Source organism: Lactuca virosa, chromosome 6 (assembly GCF_052849685.1).
Source record: "Lactuca virosa cultivar CGN04683 chromosome 6, Lactuca_virosa_CGN04683_v6, whole genome shotgun sequence".
Taxonomy (NCBI): Eukaryota; Viridiplantae; Streptophyta; class Magnoliopsida; order Asterales; family Asteraceae; genus Lactuca; species Lactuca virosa.
Genome location: NC_136431.1, coordinates 32,341,151 through 32,362,834, shown reverse-complemented (window position 1 = coordinate 32,362,834; position 21,684 = coordinate 32,341,151). Strand labels below are relative to the sequence as shown.

The window sequence follows — 21,684 nt, the reverse complement described above, 5'->3', positions numbered from 1 at the left end:
CCTGGTACGCTATGCGTACTGGGGTGGTTCACGGTCCGTTACCGTTCACGGTCAGTTACCGTTTACGGTTAACCCCCGTTTGCGGCCAAGAGTACGCTGGGTGTTCTTGCCAGGTATGCCGCGCGTACGTGTGCAGAATGGCAACCATGGGCTTTTGGGCCTTAAGGATCTGGGCCTGGGCTTGGGGCCCTGTGGCCCACTGAGAAGTACAACTTTGGACATAGAAATTTGGAACTAGAGCATTGGGCCGATTGGGCCAAGATTGGACCCTTGGAATTGTTACCTTTGGACTTGGAGCTTTGGGCCCAATTAGGGGGATGAGGCCCAATTCAGGAATTGGGCAGTTAGTGGGCCTTAAGGAGTCTTTAATAGGCCATTGGAGGACTGGGCTTAATAGATTAGAATCGGGACTCTTGAATGTCCCAATTGGACCAAGGGGTAAAATGGTCATTTTACCCCAAGTTGTGTTATAGACTCTGATCGGGTGTAATGTGTTTATGTTAGCCGGGAGTCATCAGAGCAGCTGTTGGAGAATACTTTCCGCGAGATTCGACACTCAGTTTTCGAGGTGAGTTACCTCCCAGTAGAGGTGGGTCTACGGCCACAATGTCGGCCCACCAGCAGGGATTGTCTTTTGATGGTTGTCTGTGTGATAATTATCTAGGTTGCTATTACCAGATGTGCTTGTATGATATGTTGTATGTGATAGCGGTAGTAGGAGGGGAATAGTCCCCCTCCTCGGTCATTAGGACCGAAGGGTAGGTCAGTACCCCAGAAATGCTTGATAGTATGATTATGACAGTATGATTATGACATCATGATTATGATAGTATGGTTATGATTTGCTAGTAGTAGGGGTGAAATAGTCCCCGTTTCCAGTTGAGATAGACCGGAGGGTAGGTCAGCACCCTAGAACTGCTTGACATGGGTTGGTCAGCACCCCAAAACTGCTTGACATGGGTAGGTCGGGCTCCCCAGAAATGCCCGACAATATGTATTTTGTTTGGTATGTGGTATGATGGGGGAACTCACTAAGGTTTGTGCTTACAGTTTTCAGTTTTGGTTCCAGGTACCTCCTTGTCTAAGGGGAAGGAGCCAACAGGGTAGCAGCGCATCGCACACACATGATTTTGCATTTGAGATTTTTGGGATTGTACTCTGACATTTTACTATTTGACACTATGGGTTTTGAGACATGTAACTATAGTTTATGAATTAATGTTATATCAGCAATGTTTTCCTCAAACAAATTTTATGAGCATTATAATTAAAACAAAAATTATTGGTCTCGATTTTTGGGATGTTACAAAATGACCTTTAAGAGATTCAAGAGTTAAGTGATGAAGGAACCTCGAACACTAGCACTCAACCCGAGGAGGAAACTCCGCTTGAACCGATTGACGAGTTCGTACCTCTGAGGCGTTCCAGTAGAGTTAGTGTTCCACCTGTGTTATGTGGTTTTCATATAACAGCTGAAGGTGATACATTTATCAGTGATAGCACACTGATAAATCTGGACGAACCTAACAACTACAAGGAAGCCATGGCAGGCCCCGAGTTTGAAAAATGGAAAGAGGCTATGGACAGCGAGATTCAGTACATGTATGACAATCAAGTTTGGAACTTGGTTGACAATGTACCGGGTCGTAAGACAGTCGGGAGCAAATGGATCTTCAAGAAGAAGACCGACATGGATGGGAAAGTACACACATATAAGGAGCGACTGGTTGCAAAGGGCTTTACTCAAACTCAGGCAATTGACTATGATGAGACCTTCTCACCAGTAGCGAAAATTAAATCTATAAGGGTTATGCTAGCCATAGCTACATTTCATGACTATGAAATATGGCAAATGGATGTCAAAACCGATTTTCTTAATGGAAAGTTGGCTAAAGATGTTTACATGAGTCAGCTAGAGGGTTTTGTCAATGCAAAGTACCCTAATAGAGTGTGTAAGCTTAAGAAATCCATATATGGATTGAAACAGGCATATCGCAGATGGAATCTTTGTTTTGATGAGAAAGTCAAAGAGTATGGATTTTCGAGAAGCGAGGATGAGTCCTGTGTATATGTCAAAGCTAGTGGGAGTATAGTTAGCTTTCTGGTGTTGTATGTAGATGTCATACTACTCATAGGAAACGACATCCCAAACTTGCAGGAGGTTAAGTCCTGGCTTGCGAAGTGTTTCGCTATGAAGGACCTTGGGGAAGCTCCTTACATCCTATGGATAAGGATATTGAGAAACAGGAGTAAAAGATTAATAGGACTTTGTCAGAACACTTACTTGGACAAGGTGTTGAAGCGTTTCAGCATGGAGAACTCCAAGAAAGGTGACTTACCTATCCAAAGCATTACCAAACTGAGTAAGACTCAGAGTCTGAGTACAGAGGCTGAGATAGAAGAGATGAGTCGAGTACCATATGCTTCCGTAGTTGGTTCGATCATGTATGCTATGACTTGTACTCGCCCTGATGTGGCCTTTGCTTTGAGCATGGTCAACAGATATCAAGGGAATCCTAATAAAGCCCACTAGACTGCGGTTAAGAACATTCTTAAGTACATGCAGAGGACTAAGGACTGGGTCCTTACACTCTGTGGGAGTGATGACTTAAGAGTGATAGGGTATAATGACGCCAGTTTTCAGACCGACAGAGATAACTTCCGCTCTCAGTCGGGCTGGGTATTTAGCCTTAATGGAGGGACAATAACATGGAAAAGATCCAAGCAGGAGATTGTAGTTGATTCAACGTGTGAATCAGAGTACATCGCAGCAAGTGAAGCATCGAAGGAGGCGATATGGTTGAAAAACTTCATCGGAGACCTTGGAGTTATACCATCCATAAAGGAGCCAGTGGAGATCTTCTGCAATAATGAAGGGGCGGTTGCCTTGACCAAGGAACCGAGAGATCATGGTAGATCCAGGCATATCTACAGGAAGTACCACTTCATAAGACATCAAGTAGAATAAGGATTCCTCGTGGTGAAGAGGATATCGTCAGAGGACAACCCAACAGATCCCCTTAAAGGGACTGAATAGGGTTAAGCACTTGCATCATGCAAGGGGCATTGGGCTAACGGACGATATTAGTTTTAGTGATTAGATAAACAGAAACTTGTAATAGCTAAATTGTAATTGATATTTGATGATTAAATAAAATGAGTTTTATTTATAATTAAAGTTACTGTCTTGTGTCAATTATTTACTATTGTTTCACTTTGCATGTTTTGACTTCCAGAATAATAAGATTATTCAAACTATCCACAGTCGATCATACTTTGGAAGTAGGTATGAGGCTAGACTGTCATGAGTTGGCTTGTAGATTGTCCAAGGCGTTAGACGTAGCAAAATTTTGCTACACCATTCATGAGTGCTTCTGAAATAAGATTTGAGTATTGGATTTAACCCGAGCTCACCTGAATCACTTCATGGAATTTATCACGAGTGATTGTGAGATGATAATATCATATAATCTTCAAACCTAGATATATGAGTTGTTGACTGCGAGTTGGTTGTGCATTGATGGCATGAAAACGCATCAGCAACTTGATGTTATAAAACGTGTTATTGTGCATGATTTGTTGAGTAGTTAGTACAAGCATATAATGTCAAAGTTTATCTGATCCTTTTACCCTAAGAGGATTAAAAGCGATATCTTAGGCCACTTGATGATTCTGTTTTGACTATGTCTCGGGCCCGATCAAAACTAAATTGATGTGTTCAGTTATATTCTATGTCAGACGAATCGGAAATCGAGAAACAAATTACAGGACAATACGTATGACTATGTTCCATGTATTTTTTGCATAGATATCTTGAGAAAAAGAGGAATATTTGATCCCTTATCTAAAGGACGCGTCATTGACTGGGTCAGAGTAGGTAGCGGCTTTTGAAAGCTACGATTGCTAAGTCAGATTCGGAAGTCACATTGGCAGCTATAGTTATTAGACTTATCCAAGTGGGAGACTGTTGGATTTGGTGTCTAAGCCCATAACTATAACTGGGATGTACTTGACCCGATTGCAGCACGGTCCTTTTGGGTTGTCTTTATTAGTGCAATTTGATAGGATGGACTTTTGAGAATAAGGTTATTTGTGATTTATTAATACATTATAAGTATAATATATTAATTGAGAAATCATATTATTTAATTAGTATTGATCAAGAATTAATTTGGAATTAATTTTATGATCAAAAGAGACTAATTAAACATATGGGGATTGATTATGTAAATCAATGATTCTTATAGTGTGGGCCAATGATCCATGGTTATTTAGGATGGGCTAAACCAATGTGATAGTCCATGGAGGTTTAACCCATGGAGCCAGAGTAATATGAAAGGTCATTAGGGTTTGCAAAGATGTAACCCTAGCACTATAAAAGGAACCCCTCATGACCAAAATCGGTTACACCATCATTCTTAGAGTTTGATATAGATTTTGTGCTAAGTAACTTATTCTCTCAAGCCTCCTCTTGCATTTGGTGTTTGTGACACATTAGAGGCATCACACTTGAGGTGCTAAAGCTTTCAAAGGCCAAGAACTACACCCTACATCAAGAGGTATTCATCTAAACTATTTTTTATGTTATATGCCCTCTATTCTATGCTGGTTAGGATGTATGCTTTGGAAAACTGAAAATGCATGTATAATTAGAGAAAACATAGATCCAAAGCATCTAGGGTTGTATGTGCTCCATTGGAGTGTTATAGTGCTCAAAACCCAACAATAACTTCTACCATTATTATTAGTTGTATTATTTTTATTTTTATCTTAATTACTATGTTTATCATTACACCTACACGTACATACACACACTCGCGTACACAGATACACATACACACACACACACACACACACATATATATATATATATATATATATATATATATATATATATATATATATCACCATTTTGTATTTTTCATATTACCATGATCAAACGTCTTTATTTGATATATTTTATCATCTTTATTATATAAGTGTTTGTAACGTTGGCACATATACATATACACATAATAATAATAATAATAATAATAATAATAACAATAATAATAATAATAATAATAATAACAATTGTATACGTGGAATACTCCACCTAGAGTGAGCTTACGGGTGGGATGTCTATAGGGGTGACATGTCGATGACTATTCTAACTCCCTGCGTAAGTCCATATGTAAACTTGCGGTGGCCAGATACCGAGGATCCAGACCCTATGCGTATGTGGTTTGTATCAGGAAGTGCAGTGTATAGCAATATGTGGAGTTGATCTAGATTGAAAGGGACAAAAGTTCTTCCCCTACCGCACAACGATATGCTATATTTTAACGGTGAGAAAATGGCACAACTAAAAGTTGGCGTGATCGTGAAGACCAAAGAGAAAGAAGACCATGCCGCTAGTTAACTTGTCATTGAGATCAATGAGGGTTGTATTGGTTCAAGAGGGTCTTTTTAGTCTAGTCGATTCCGTCTGGCCAAGTCATAAATGACAGAGGGTGTGATTGTGTAGGGGACCGTCGCAGGTTATACACAACTGGTCATGGGCTAATGGTGCCTCCCTGATGAGCCCATGGCAGGGTCAAACCAGTTGACATGTGTATCTGGGTAAGCTGGGCGCATGGTTCTAGTGGGAACTTATGGACGACGTATTGACAAGCAAGTGTTTCGAATTTAAGCTTGTGATCAGTGGTGTATGAGCCGAATTCGAGCAAATGGAAAATACATCAACTCAAATGTCCATCTTCATTAGGTCCATAGTGGCAGACTAACGGATGGGATGCCTAGAGGGGCGACCTGCCGATGACTTCTCCATCTCCTCACGTAAGTCCAAGATTATAGGTGGACAAATTTCGAGCATCCTGACCCTATACGTATCTGGTTGAGATCAGGATGTTCGGTGCTCAGTTGTAGACGGAGTTGATCGAAATTGGAAGGTACATGAGTTCTACTATTACCGCATGATGACATGCTATATATTGGCGGTGGGAGAATGTCACGACCAAAATTTGGTGTGACCGTGAAGACTAAAGAGAAAGAACACCATGTCACTGGTTAGCTTTCCTTTGAGAACTATCGAGGCCGTATTAGTCAGAGAGGTCATTGTTAGTCTAGTCGTTTCCGTCTAGCCGAGTCATAAATGCTAGAAGGATTAACAGTGAAGGGGGTCGTAGTGGGTTAGACATAACTGGTCGGGTGCTAATGTCACCTCTATAATGAGCCCATTACATGGTGAAAATAGTTTTCATGTGTATATGGGTAGGCTGGTTCCTTTTTTCTAGAGGGAACTTTGGAATGCCGCACGGGCAAGGAAGGGTATCGGATATAAGTCTCTGATATTATGTTCAATTTGGTAGTTGTGTAGGATGCACCAATAAAATGAATTGACACAATCTATATAACCGACTTCATTTTAAAAAAAGCAAAAAATTCACAACGAAACATAGTTAACGCGCAAATACTTAAACTCATAATTTTCTTATAATAATTTCATTTTAAATTTGTAGAAAGAGAATAATGTTACTCGGTATAGACTTCTTAACAACATTATGCTCTTCTCCTATGACGTAGATATTATTTTAACATTATGCTCTCCTCCTATGGCTTAGATATTATTTTGGGTAAACCTCAGTAATAGTTTATGTGATTATATATACACGCATGTAATATATATATATATATATATATATATATATATATATATATATATATATATATATATATATATATATAGTTTTTTCGTTGTTTCAAGGGCTAAACAACGATTTTTTGGCTTCAGTTTTTCATAAATTTTATAATTATTATAATTATGATAATTATTTATATTATAACTTCTACCATTTTTATTAGTTGTATTATTATTAAATTTTATCTTAATTACTATGTTTATTATTACACCTACACTTACACACACTCGCGTACACAAATACACATACATACATATATATATATATATATATATATATATATATATATATATATATATATATATATATATATATATATATCACCATTTGGTATTTTCCTATTTCCATGATCAAACGTCTTTATTTGATATATTTTAACGTCTTTATTATACAAATGTCTTTAACATTAGAACATATATATATATATATATATATATATATATATATATATATATATATTTAATAATAATAATAATAATAATAACAATAATAATAATTTTGTACGTGGACTACTCTACCTAGAGTGAGCTTGTGTGTGGGATGTATATAGGGGTGACCTGTCAATGAATATGCTAACTCCTTGTGTAAGTCGATATGTAAACAAGCGGTGGCCACATACCAAGGATCCGAACCCTATGCGTATGTGATTGGTATCAGGAAGTGCAGTGTGTTGCAATATGTGGAGGTGATCGAGATTGAATGGCACAAGAGTTCTTCTCCTACCGCACAACAATATGCTTTATTTTGACGGTGGGAGAATGTCACAACCAAAAGTTGGTGTGACCGTGAAGACCAAAGAGAAAGAAGACCATGTTGCTGGTTAACTTGTCATTGAGATCAATGGGGGATGTATTGGATCGAGAGTGTGTTGTTAGTTCAGTCGCTTCCGTCTGGCCGAGTCATAAATGATAGAGGGTGTGATTGTGTAGGGGACCGTCGAGGGTTATACACAACTGGTCCTGGGCTAATGTTGCGTCCCTGATAAGCCTATGGCAGGGTGAAACTAGTTAACATGTGTATCTGTGTAAGTTGGGCACATGGTTCTAGTGGGAACTTCTGGATGACGCATTGATAAGCAAGAGTTTCGAATTTAAGTTTGTGATAAGTGGTGTTTATGTCGCGTTCAATCAAATGGAAAATACATCTACTCAAATGTGCATCTTCATTGGGTCCCTGTTGACAAACTAGCCTGTGGGATGCATAGAGGGGTGACCTGCCGATGACTTCTCCATCTCCTGGCGTAAGTCCAAGAGTAGACTATAGGTGGCCAAATTTCTAGGATTCTGACCCTATGCGTATGTGGTTGAGATCAGGATGTTCGGTGCTCGGTTGTACATGGAGTTGATCGAAATTGGAAGGTACAAGAGTTCTACTCCTACCGCATGATGACATGCTATAGTTTGGCGGTGGGAGAATGTCACGACCAAAAGTTGGTGTGACCGTGAATACAAAAGAGAAAGAAGACCATGTCACCGGTTAGCTTTCCTTTGATATCTATCGGGGCCTTATTAGTCAGGGAGGGAATTGTTAGTCTAGTCGTTTCCGTCTAGCCGAGTCATAAATGCTAGAGGGATTAGCAGTGAAGTGGGTCGTCGTGGGTTAGACAAAACTGGTCGGGTGTTAATGTCACCTCTATAATGAGCCCATTACAAAGCGAAAATAGTTGTCATGTGTATATGGGTAGGCTGGTTACTTTTTTCTTGAGGGAACTTCGGGACGCCGCATGGGCAAGGAAGGGTGACGAATATAAGTTTGTGATATTATTTTCAATTTGGTAGTTGTGTAGGATGTACCAAAAAGAAAAGAAAAAAATTCACAACGAAACATAGTTAAAGCGCAAATACTTAAACATCATAAAATGTTTGAGTTCGCTAAGTAGAATGAATGTGAGATGTGCCTATGATTTAGTATTATCGTCACCAAATGGCAATTGAACTAGAGGTATCAGTTATCTGAAAATATTTTCCGCCCGTTAGAGGGTTTAAGTCTTATGTAACTCCCGCAGATTTGAGCTTGTCAATTTAGAGATAATAAGCGTTAAAAATGACTTTTTGATAGAAGATTATTTAGGACAAATAATCTTACCAAAAATTATAGTATATGTAATAAGGATTTTGTACATATAAAGAACGTTGAAATCTGATTCCGTATGTAGAAGTTATGCTTCTTTGAAGTTTCACGATTACACCCGCCCGACTTTTTGTATCGTAAAAAGTAAATGTTTGATAAATTACTTTTTAGCCTAAGTGGTTTAACAAACGTCGTTGTAGTCATTAAACAGAGATCATGCATATAGAGAACGTCTAAATCTGACTTCACTAGACGAAGTTATGATTTTTCTAAGATTCAGCATACCAATATATAACTCAGAAATCGAAATTTAGATCGATTGATTTTTAACCAAAACAATATAAACGAGAGTTGAAGATCTTGTTAATAAGAGTTCAACGATATTAAGACAGTAAAAAACAGAGTCCTTATGTAATAGTTATGAATTTTACACGGTCGTTAACAATATAATATTCGTAGAATGTTAAAATTAAGAGCAATAAAGAATTAGCCGACGGAGTCTAAGTGAAAGTCTTAAATATTGTAAATAGCTACGCGTGGATATAAAGATTGTTAGAAACTCTATGTACTCACCAGGTTTCCCAACCAGACCCAATCAATTTATTTGTATGTGACATCCAAGAATTTAGGTCTAAATATGTAAACAGTCGATTCACCGCGAACCTCTTTGTAGGTTGATCTATCGAGTGTTAATGCATTTTTTGGAAAATATATAGTGTAATTATAACTAATACAAGATATGAAATAGTATCTTACTTCCTGTTGTGGGAAATCTCGAACAAATCACAATCACAAACTATAACCATAGTTAATACGTCTAAAAAACTAAAATTTTTTATTTTGCGTTCATCGACGAAGCAAAGACTCTAGTCTCGTAGTTCATGTTTACCTGATTCTAAAAATATAAAGAATGTCCAAAATGGAGTCTGTATGCAAAAGATCCGACTGTTTTACGAAACCAAACCGGTATAACACTAATTTTACCTGATCTGCATAAACCGTTTTAATTCGTTGAGGCACTTGTACACGTCAAATGGAAATTATGAGAGCATTTTTGGAATCAGACTATGGTATAATATTTAATTTTATACTCGAAATATTTTTTATAAACATATTTGTAAAAGTCGAAATATTGATCAAACACCACGCAAGGACCCTCGAACACCACCACCTACTGCCTTCCTCTCGTTCTTGGAGCTGTGCCACCGGGAACTACCAAGAATATGAAAAATCTACCCTTCTTCTTCCATGGATTGCAGACTAACATCCCCCACCACCGTATTTCGATTGTTTCCATTCACCACCTGCCCCTCCCTCTTCCGACTCGTTACTCTTACCAATCAGAATCAAGAACGAAGCAGCAAGAGGATGCCGGAGCAACCTCCTGCCGGCACCTTTTTTTGCCGTCATTAGCCCTGATCGCCACTTTAAGGACTTGCCATCTCCAACTTTGTCCTTTTTTTTTGTTCCCTTTCGTTTTTACAAGCTTGGACCGAGAGTTTTCCCTTGCAATCTTCATTTTTTATGGGTATGCATCTGCGTGCGTAAATAGGAGGAAGGGGACGAGTTTCCTTTTCTTTCAAACTTCGATTAAAAATGAACAAGAACACCCCCTCATATATCTAGTCACATAGCTCGGTTATAAGAATCCGGGCGGCAGGGAATGTAGAGACCCAGTTAGGGGTTATATCTATTCACATAGCTCGGGGCGAAAAGTTAACAAAAATAGTCCTGGGTTTATATCTAGTCACATAGCTCGAGACGAAAAGGGAACAAAAACACTCTCGATGGATCAATCGAAGCGGGTGACAATTTTCTTCAGTCTTTATGCATGACGTCTAATAAAGCTTCATAAGGGTTATATCTAGTCACATAGTTCGGTTATAGGAATCACTATAAGAATTAACTGGGATATTTATCTAGAAACCAAAGATTCGGGTTCTCATTTTATCAAACATTTTCGAACATGGTTTTATCTACAAAAGAAATACTTTTCAAACTTTTGAAAAAGTATCTTTACTGTGGTTAAACAGAAAATCTGTAACTCTTACCTACCTATGTGTTGACTCTCAAACTTCATGTATTCTCAGGAGATCATTGAACCAACTTTTTACAGAAGAATTACTCATGGACTTCATGCAACCTAGTTTTATCTAGTTTTTGTTGTATCAGCCTACTTGTTAAGGAAAACTTATGAAATTATTATTATTATTTGTATGAAACTTGTAATCAAAACCTTAGAGTGGAATTTAACTGTTGTGTTTTTGTTGTTGTAAATTGTGATGTATATTCAAAATTCTTGTGGTTCATGAACTAAGTCGCACATCCCAGAAGGTTCCGCCGCCTCGGCCGGGGGTGTGACAGATTGGTATCAAAGCTAAATTGTCTATAGAGAACTTGTATCCTCGAAAGAGGCAATAAAACTATAGCTACAGGCTCATAATAAATGTATTATTAATACTTACACTCTTCTCGACTACTCACGGGAGAGGTAACTGGTTTGACGGGCCGCTTAGGTTGCTAGATTTCAAAATGGCTTAATTGCTAAAATGGTTCTACCGTCCGATGTTTCCTGTATGGCCCTCATCCGTGCTTGGTAGACTTTGAGTAAAAAAAGACTAATATATATATATATATATATATATATATATATATATATATATATATATATATATATATATATATATATATATATATATATATTCTTTTGAAACGGCAAACTAAATTTTACAATAACTATAAATTAATTACACTTATTACATAATTAATGCAAAATATGCTATGGAGCTCCCACCCACTCCTTATAAATTGATCAAATAACCGCTTCAAAATAAATTATATAAGTAGTATAATGTATCGCCTTTTGGTTTTCGTCTTTTTCTTTTGCATCTCAATATTTCCAGTTACTTATACCGCCGCGTCTTTTATAAATAAACCTCTTGATGTACTCGGTGAATGGAACATGTTCATAATCAATGGCATCAATGAATATATCACCTTTCATGTGAGATCAAAAGAAGATGATCACGAAAATCACACCCTTTCTTATAATGGAATTTACCAATGGCAAATTCATGAAACAACTACATTCTATTGGAGTCAGTTCTGGTGGGGTTCATGATATCAGGATTTTCATGTGTTCGATAGTCGCCATTCTTCTAATGTATGTGTTAAACAAGGATTTGGTACACAATATTGTTATTGGTTAGTAAGACCAAAAGGTTTTTATGTAGCTAATGTAAACAATCCATTTCCTTCTAGAAGTTGAGCTTTGGATCGGACTTGGGCTTGAAACTTGAAACACTTGTAACATCAAATAATTGTATAAACGAACATGATATTACATAAATATATAATAAAGTTTTCTTGTCAATTTCTTTTGTGTTCATAGGAAACTATTACACAAATGATATAGTGTTTAAATTTCAAACATAATTTTCTTATAATGATTTCATTTTAAATTAGTAGAAAGAGAATAATGTTACTCGGTATAGAGTTCTTAACAACATTATGTTCTCCTCCTATGACGTAGATATTATTTTAACATTATGCTCTCCTCTTATGACATAGATATTATTTTGGGTAAACCTCAATAATAGTTTATGTAATTATATATACACTCATGTAATATATATATATATATATATATATATATATATATATATATATATATATATATATATATATATATATATATATATATTGTTTTTTCCCTGTTTCAAATTTTTTGGCTTCATTTTTTCATAACTTTTATAATTATTATAATTGTGATTATTATTTATATTATAACTTCTACCATTATTATTAGTTGTATTATTTTTATTTTTACGTAATTACTATGTTTATTATTACACCTACACGTACATACACACACTCGCGTAATTACTATGTTTATTATTACACCTACTATATTTATATTATAACTTCTACCAAAGAGAAATAAGACCATGCCGCTGGTTAACTTGTCATTGAGATCAATGGGGGTTGTATTGGTTCGAGAGGGTGTTTTTAGTCTAGTCGCTTCCGTCTGGCCAAGTCATAAATGACAGAGGGTGTTATTGTGTAGGGGACCGTCGCAGGTTATACACAACTGGTCCTGAGGTAATGTTGCCTCCCTGATGAGCCCATGGCAGGGTGAAACCAGTTGACATGTATATCTAAGTAAGATGGGCACATGGTTCTATTGGGAACTTTTGGACCACGTATTGACAAGCAAGTGTTTCGAATTAAATTTGTTATAAGTGGTGTACGAGCCGCATTCTAGCAAATGGAAAATACATCAAATCAAATGTGCATCTTCATTGGGTCCATAGTGTCAGACTAGCGGGTGGGATGCCTAGAGGGGCGACCTGTCGATGACTTCTCCATCTCCTCACGTAAGTCCAAGAGTAGACTATAGGTGGCCAAATTTCGAGGATCCTGGCCCTATATGTGTCTGGTTGAGATCAGGATGTTGGGTGCTCAGTTGTACACGGAGTTGATCGAAATTGAAAGGTACATGAGTTCTACTCTTACTGCATGATGACATGCTATATTTTGCGGTGGGAGAATGTCACGACCAAAAGTTGGTGTGACCGTGAAGACTAAAGAGAAAGAAGACCATGTCACTAGTTAGCTTTCCTTTGAGAACTATCGGGGCCGTATTAGTCAGAGAGGTCATTGTTAGTCTAGTCGTTTCCGTCTAGCCGAGTCATAAATGTTAGAGGGATTTACAGTGAAGGGGGTCGTCGTGGGTTAGACAAAATTGGTCGGGTGCTAATGTCACCTCTATAATGAGCCCATTACATGGCGAAACTAGTTGTCATGTGTATATGGGTAGCCTGGTTACTTTTTTCTAGAGGAAACTTCGGGATGCCGCACGGGCAAGGAAGGGTGTCGAATATAAGTCTGTGATATTATGTTCAATCTGGTAGTTTTGTAGGATGTACCAATAAAATGAATTGACACAGATCTATATAACCGACTTCATTGTAAAATAATCAAAAAACTCACAACGAAACATAGTTAAAGAGCGAATACTTAAACATCATAAAATGTTTGAGTGCTTTAAGTCGAATGAATGTGAGATGTGACTATGATTTAGTATTATCATCACCAAATGGCAATTGAACTAGAGGTATACATTATCTGAAAATATGTTGCTCCCGTTAGAGGGTTTAAGTCTTATGTAACACCCGCAGATTTGAGCTAGTTAATTTAGAGATAATAAACGTTTAAAATGACTTTTTGATAGAAGATTATTTAGGACAAATAATCCAAACAAAAGTTATAGTATATATGACAAGGATTTCGTACATATAAACAACGCTAAAATCCGATTTCGTATGAAGAAGTTATGATTCTTCAAAATTTCACGATTAAACCCACACGACATTGCGTATCGTAAAAAGTTAATGTTTGATAAATTACTTTTTAGCCTAACTGGTTTAACAAACGTCACTGTAGTCATTGAACGGAGAGCGTGCATATAAAGAACACCTAAAACTGACTTCATTATAGGAAGTTATGATATTTCTAAGATTCAACGTAGCAATATATAACTCAAAAATTGAAATTTAGATCGATTGATTTTTCGCCAAAACAACATAAACGAGAGTTGAAGATCTTGTTAATAAACGACAGTCGAAAATGGAGTCGTTATGTAAAAGTTATGAATTTTACACGGTCGTTAACAATGTAATATTCGTAGAATGTTAAAATTAAGATCAATCAAGAATTAGCAGACGGAGTTTAAGTGACAGTTTTAGATCTTGTAAATAGCTACGCGTGGATATAAAGAACCTTAGAAACTCTATGTACTCACTAGGTTTCCCAACCAGACCCAATCAGTTTATTTGAATGTGACATCCCAGAATTTAGGTCTAAATATGTAAACAGTCGATTCACCGCGAACCTCTTTGTAAGTTGATCTATTGATTGTTAATGCATTTATTGGAAAATATATAGTGTAATTATAATTAATACAAGATATGAAATAGTATCTTACTTCCTATCGTGGGAAATCTCGAACAAATCACAATCACAAACTATAACCCTATTTAATACATCTGAAAAACTAAAATTTTTTATTTAGCGTTCATCGACGAAGCAAACACTCTAGTCTCGTAGTTCATGTTTACATGATTCTGAAAATATAAAGAATGTACAAAATGGAGTCTGTATGCCAAAGATCCGATTGTTTTACGAAACCAAACTGGTATAACACTGATTTTTAACTGATCTGCATAAACCGTTTTAATTCGTTGAGGCACTTGTACACCAGAATTAGTTTTTTGTTTATACAATGATAAGCGGTTTGTGCATAACAAATTTGGACATTAAGTTTTCAACCATGTACCTATTAAATTTAAAGAAAAGTTCAATATACTTTATAATATATATATATATATATATATATATATATATATATATATATTCATTTGCACGTTTTTTTGTCAAACGACATAAAGTAAATAATATATTCATAACATATACACAGATATGACATAGATAATTATATTTTACAATAACTATATATATATATATATATATATATATATATATATATATATATATATATATATATATATATATATATATTCTTTTGAATCGACAAACTAAATTTTACAATAACTATAAATTAATTACACTTATTACATAATTAATGCAAAAAATACTATGGAGCACCCACCCACTACTTATAAATTAAGCAAAGAGATTACTTTAACGAAAAATTTTATAACTGCTTCAAAATAAATTATATAAGTAGAATAATGTAACGCCTTTTGGTCTTCGTGTTTTTCTTCAGCATCTTAATATTTCCAGTTACTTATACCGCTGCATCTTCTATAAATAAACCTCATGATGTACTCGGTGAATGGAACATGTTCATAATTAATGGCATTAATGAAGATATCACCTTTCATGTGAGATCAAAAGAAGATGATCACAGAAATCACACCCTTTCTTATAATGGAATTTACCAATGGTAAATTCATGAAACAACAACTACACACTATTGGAATCAGTTCTAGTGGGGTTCAAAATATCAGGATTTTAATGTTTTCGATAGCCGTCATTCTTCTAATATATGTGTTAAACAAGGATTTGGTACACAATATTGTTATTAGTTAGCAAGACCAGAAGATTTTTATGTAGGTAATGTAAAAAATCCATTTCCTTTTAGAAGTTGGGCTTTTGAATGGAGTTGGGCTTGAAACTTGAAACACTTGTAACATCAAATAATTGTATTAATGAACATGATATTACATAAATATATAATAAAGTTGTCTTTTCTTTTGTGTTCATACAAATACATATGATATAGTGTTTAAATTTCAAACATAATTTCCTTATAATGATTTCATTTTAAATTTGTAGAAAGAGAATAATGTTACTCGGTATAGACTTCTTAACAACATTATGCTCTTCTCCTATGACGTAGATATTATTTTAACATTATGCTCTCCTCCTATGACTTAGATATTATTTTGGGTAAACCTCAATAATAGTTGATGTGATTATATATAGACTCATGTCATATATATATATATATATATATATATATATATATATATATATATATATATATATATATATATATATATATACATCAAGGTTGTAAAAATCGCTCGACGTTAGCTAGTCGGTGGATTGGGGTTAAGGGATTAGTCGGCTAGGCGGAGATTAATCGGGGGATTAATCGGTGACCATTAATTGCTAATTTGTTGAATTTTAAAAAACTAAATACGATTAATATCTTACAAAAATTAGTAAATACCACTAATATGATATCAAAATAGGTTAATATGATTAATATAATACTAATCATATCTCAAATAGTTTCTATTGAGATATAACATTTTTCAAAATGTTAAAATTTTATCGGGCTCTACTGCTACAATTATTGTGTATGCAGGGATTAATCGCTAGACGCCTTCTAATCGGTCGAGTAGCGCCTATGGATTAATCGGAGAATAATCAGGGCCTAGTCGGGATTTTTGCAACACTGATATATATATATATATATATATATATATATATATATATATATATATATATATATATATATATATATATATATATATATATATATATATATATATATATATATATATTGTTTTTTCGCTATTTCAAGGGCTAAACAATGATTTTTTGGCTTCACTTTTTCACAACTTTTATAATTATTATAATTGTGATTATTATTTATATTATAACTTCTACCATTATTATTAATTGTATTATTATTAATTTTTATCTTAGTTACTATGTTTATTATTACACCTACACGTACACACACTCGCGTACACAAATACACATACATACATACACAGACATACACACACATACATACATACACACACATACATCTTTATTATACAAATGTCTGTAACATTGAAACATATACATATTCACATACAAATAATAATAATAATAATAATAATAATAATAATAATAATAATAATAATAATATTATTATTATTATTATTATTATTATTATTATTATTATTATTAATTTTGTACGTGGACTACTCTACCTAGAGTGAGCTTGTGTGTGGGATGTATATAGGGGTGACCTGTCAATGAATATGCTAACTCCTTGTGTAATTCGATATGTAAACTAGCGGTGGCCACATACCAAGGATCCAAACCCTATGCGTATGTGATTGGTATTAGGAAGTGCAGTGTGTTGCAATATGTGGAGTTGATCGAGATTGAACGGGAGAAGAGTTCTTCTCCTACCGCACAACAATATGCCTTATTTTGACGGTGGGAGAATGTCACAACCAAAAGTTGGTGTGACCGTGAAGACCAAAGAGAAAGAAGACCATGCTGCTGGTTAACTTGTCATTGAGATCAATGGGGGATGTATTGGTTCGAGAGTGTGTTGTTAGTCTAGTCGCTTCCGTCTGGCCGAGTCATAAATGATAGAGGGGGTGATTGTGTAAGGGACCGTTGGGGGTTATACACAACTGGTCCCGGGCTAATGTTGCGTCCCTGATAAGCCTATGGCAGGGTGAAATCAGTTAACATGTGTATCTGGGTAAGTTAGGCACATGGTTCTAGTGGGAACTTCTGGATGACGCATTGATAAGCAAGAGTTTTGAATTTAAGTTTGTGATAAGTGGTGTCTAAGCCGCGTTCAATCAAATGGAAAATACATCAACTCAAACGTGCACCTTCATTGGGTCCCTGTTGACAGACTAGCGGGTGGGATCCCTAGACGGGTGACATGTCGATGACTTCTCCATCTCCTGGCGTAAGTCCAAGAGTATACTATAGGTGGCCAAATTTCTAGGATTCTGACCCTATACGTATGTGGTTGAGATCAGGATGTTCGGTGCTCGGTTGTACATGGAGTTGATCGAAATTAGAAGGTACAAGAGTTCTACTCCTACCGCATGATGACATGCTATAGTTTGGCGGTGGGAGAATGTCACGACCAAAAGTTGGTGTGACCGTGAATACAAAAGAGAATGAAGACCATGTCGCCGGTTAGCTTTCCTTTGAGATCTATCGGGGCCTTATTAGTCAGGGAGGGAATTGTTAGTCTAGTCGTTTCCGTCTAGCCGAGTCATAAATGCTAGAGGGATTAACAGTGAAGTGGGACGTCGTGGGTTTGAAAAAACGGGTCGGGTGCTAATGTCACCTCTGTAATGAGCCCATTACATGGCGAAACTAGTTGTCATCTATATGGGTAGGCTGGTTACTTTTTTCTCAAGGGAGCTGTGGGACGCCGCACGGGCAAGGAAGGGTGCCGAATATAAGTTTGTGATATTATTTTCAATTTGGTAGTTGTGTAGGATGTACCAATAAGAAAAGAAAAAAATTCACAACGAAACATCATAAAATGTTTTAGTGCGCTAAGTAGAATGAATGTGAGATGTGGCTATGATTTAGTATTATCGTCACCAAATGGCAATTGAACTAGAGGTATCAGTTATCTGAAAATATTTTCCGCCCGTTAGAGGGTTTAAGTCTTATGTAACTCCCGCAGATTTGAGCTTGTCAATTTAGAGATAATAAGCGTTAAAAATGACTTTTTGATAGAAGATTATTTAGGACAAATAATCTTACCAAAAGTTATAGTATATGTAATAAGGATTTTGTACATATAAAGAACGTTGAAATCTGATTCCGTATGTAGAAGTTATGCTTCTTTGAAGTTTCACGATTACACCCGCCCGACTTTTTGTATCGTAAAAAGTAAATGCTTGATAAATTACTTTTTAGCCTAAGTGGTTTAACAAACGTCGTTGTAGTCATTAAACAGAGATCATGCATATAGAGAACGTCTAAATCTAACTCCCGCAGATTTGAACTAGTCAATTTAGAGATAATAAGCGTTAAAAATGACTTTTTGATAGAATATTATTTAGGACAAAGAATCTTAACAAAAGTTATAGTATATGTGACAAGGATTTTGTACATATAAAGAACGCTGAAATCCGATTTTGTATGTAGAAGTTATGCTTCTTCGAAGTTTCACGATTACACCCACACGACTTTTCGTATCGTAAAAAGTAAATGTTTGATAAATTACTTTTTAGCCTAAATGGTTTAACAAACGTCGTTGTAGACATTAAACGGAGAGCATGCATATAGAGAACGTCTAAATCTGACTTCATTAGAGGAAGTTATGATTTTTCTAAGATTCAGCATAGCAATATATAACTCAGAAATCGAAATTTAGATCGATTGATTTTTTAACCAAAAGAATATAAACGAGAGTTGAAGATCTTGTTAATAATAGTTCAACGATATTAAGACAGTAAAAAACGGAGTCCTTTCTTAAAAGTTATGAATTTTACACGGTCGTTAACAATATAATATTCGTAGAATGTTAAAATTAAGATCAATCAAGAATTAGCCGACGGAGTCTAAGTGAAAGTCCTAGATATTGTAAATAGCTACGCGTGGATATAAAGATTGTTAGAAATTCTATGTAATCACCAGGTTTCCCAACCAGACCCAAACAGTTTATTTTTATGTCACATCCCAGAATTTAGGTCTAAATATGTAAACAGCCGATTCACCACGAACCTCTTTGTAGGTTGATCTATCGAGTGTTAATGCATTTTTTGGAAAGTATATAGTGTAATTATAATTAATACAAGATATGAAATAGTATCTTACTTCCTGTTGTTGGAAATCTCGAACAAATCACAATCGCAAACTGTAACCCTAGTTAATGAAAAACTGAAACTTTTTATTTTGCGTTCATCGACGAAGCAAAGACTCTAGTCTCGTAGTTCATGTTTATCTGATTCTAAAAATATAAAGAATGTCCAAAATGGTGTCCGTATGCAAGATCCGACTGTTTTACGAAACCAAACCGGTATAACATTGATTTTACCTGATCTACATAAAGTGTTTTAATTCGTTGAGGCACTTGTACACCTCAAATGGGAATTCCGAGAGCGTTTTTGGAATCAAACTATGGTCTAATATTTAATTTTATACTCGAAATATTTTTATAAACATATTTCTAAAAGTCGAAATATTGATCAAACACCACCAAAGCACCCTCAAACACCACCACATACTGCCTTCCTCTCGTTCTTGGAGCTGTTCCACCGGGAACTACCAAGAACCTCCAAAATCCACCCTTCTTCTTACATGGATTGTAGACTAACATCCCCCACCACCGTATTTTGACGGTTTCCGTTCACCACCTGCCCCTTCCTCTTCCGAATCGTTACTCATGCCAATCAGAAGCAAGAACGAAGCAGCAAGAGGTTGCCGGAGCAACCTCCTGCCGACACCTTTTGTTGTCGCCATTAGCCCTGATCACCACTGTAAGGACTTGCCATCTCCAACTTTGTCTTTGTCTTTTTTTTGTTCCCTTTCGTTTGTACAAGCTTGGACCGAGAGTTTTCCCTTGCAATCTTCATTTTTTATGGGTATGCATCTGCGTGTGTAAATAGGAGGAAGGGGGCGAGTTTCCTTTTCTTTCAAACTTCGATTAAAAATGAACAAGAACACCCCCTAGTATATCTAGTCACATAGCTCGGTTATAAGAATCTGGGCGGCTAGGAATGTAGAAACCTAGTAAGGGGTTATATCTATTCACATGACGAAAAGGTAACAAAAATAGTCCTGGGGTTATATCTAGTCACATAGCTTGAGACAAAAAGGTAACAAAAACACTCTTGATGGATGAATCAAAGCGGGTGACAATTATCTTCAGTCTTTATCCATGACGTCTAATAAAGCTTCATAAGGATTATATCTAGTCACATAGTTCGGTTATAGGAATCACTATAAGAATTAACTGGGAAATTTATCTAGAAACCATAGATTCGGGTTCTCATTTTATCAAACATTTTCGAACATGGTTTTATCTACAAAAGAAATACTTTTCAAACTTTTGAAAAAGTATCTTTACTGTGGTTAAACAGAAAATCTGTAACTCTCACCTACCTTTGTATTGACTCTCAAACTTCATGTATTCTCAGGAGATCATTGAACCAGCTTTTAACAGAAGAATTACTCATGGATTCCAGGCAACCTAGTTTTATCTAGTTTTTGTTGTATCAGCCTACTTGTTAAGGAAAACTTATGAACTTATTATTATTATTTGTATGAAACATGTAATCAAAACCTTAGAGTGGAATTTAACTGTTGTGTATTTGTTGTTGTAAATTGTGATGTATATTTAAAATTTTTGTGGTTCATGAACTAAGTCGCACAGCCCGACATGTTCCGCCGCCTTGGCCGGGGGTGTGACAAATTCGTATCAAAGCTAAATTGGCTATAGAGAACTTGTATCCTCGAAAGAGGAAATAAAACTATATCTACATGCTCATAATAAAAGTATTATTAATACTTACACTCTTCTCGACTATTCACGGGAGAGGTAACTGGTTTGACGGGCCGCTTGGGTTGCTAGATGTCAGAATGGCTTAGTTCCTAAAATGGTCCTACTGTACGATGTTTCCTGTATGGACCTCAT

At 35.8% G+C, this 21,684-nt stretch overlaps 1 protein-coding gene across 1 annotated transcript in view; it reads right to left on the bottom strand.

Annotated features, from left to right (window-relative positions):
* The window catches only part of LOC145121426 (scarecrow-like protein 23), a 65,812-nt gene extending 45,302 nt beyond the window's left edge, over nucleotides 1-20,510 (bottom strand). The window contains exon 1 of the mRNA XM_079057173.1: nucleotides 20,366-20,510. Within this exon, the coding sequence (XP_078913299.1) occupies nucleotides 20,366-20,510 (145 nt within the window). The remainder of the gene's footprint in view (nucleotides 1-20,365) is intronic.
* Between the last annotated feature and the right edge of the window lie 1,174 nt (nucleotides 20,511-21,684).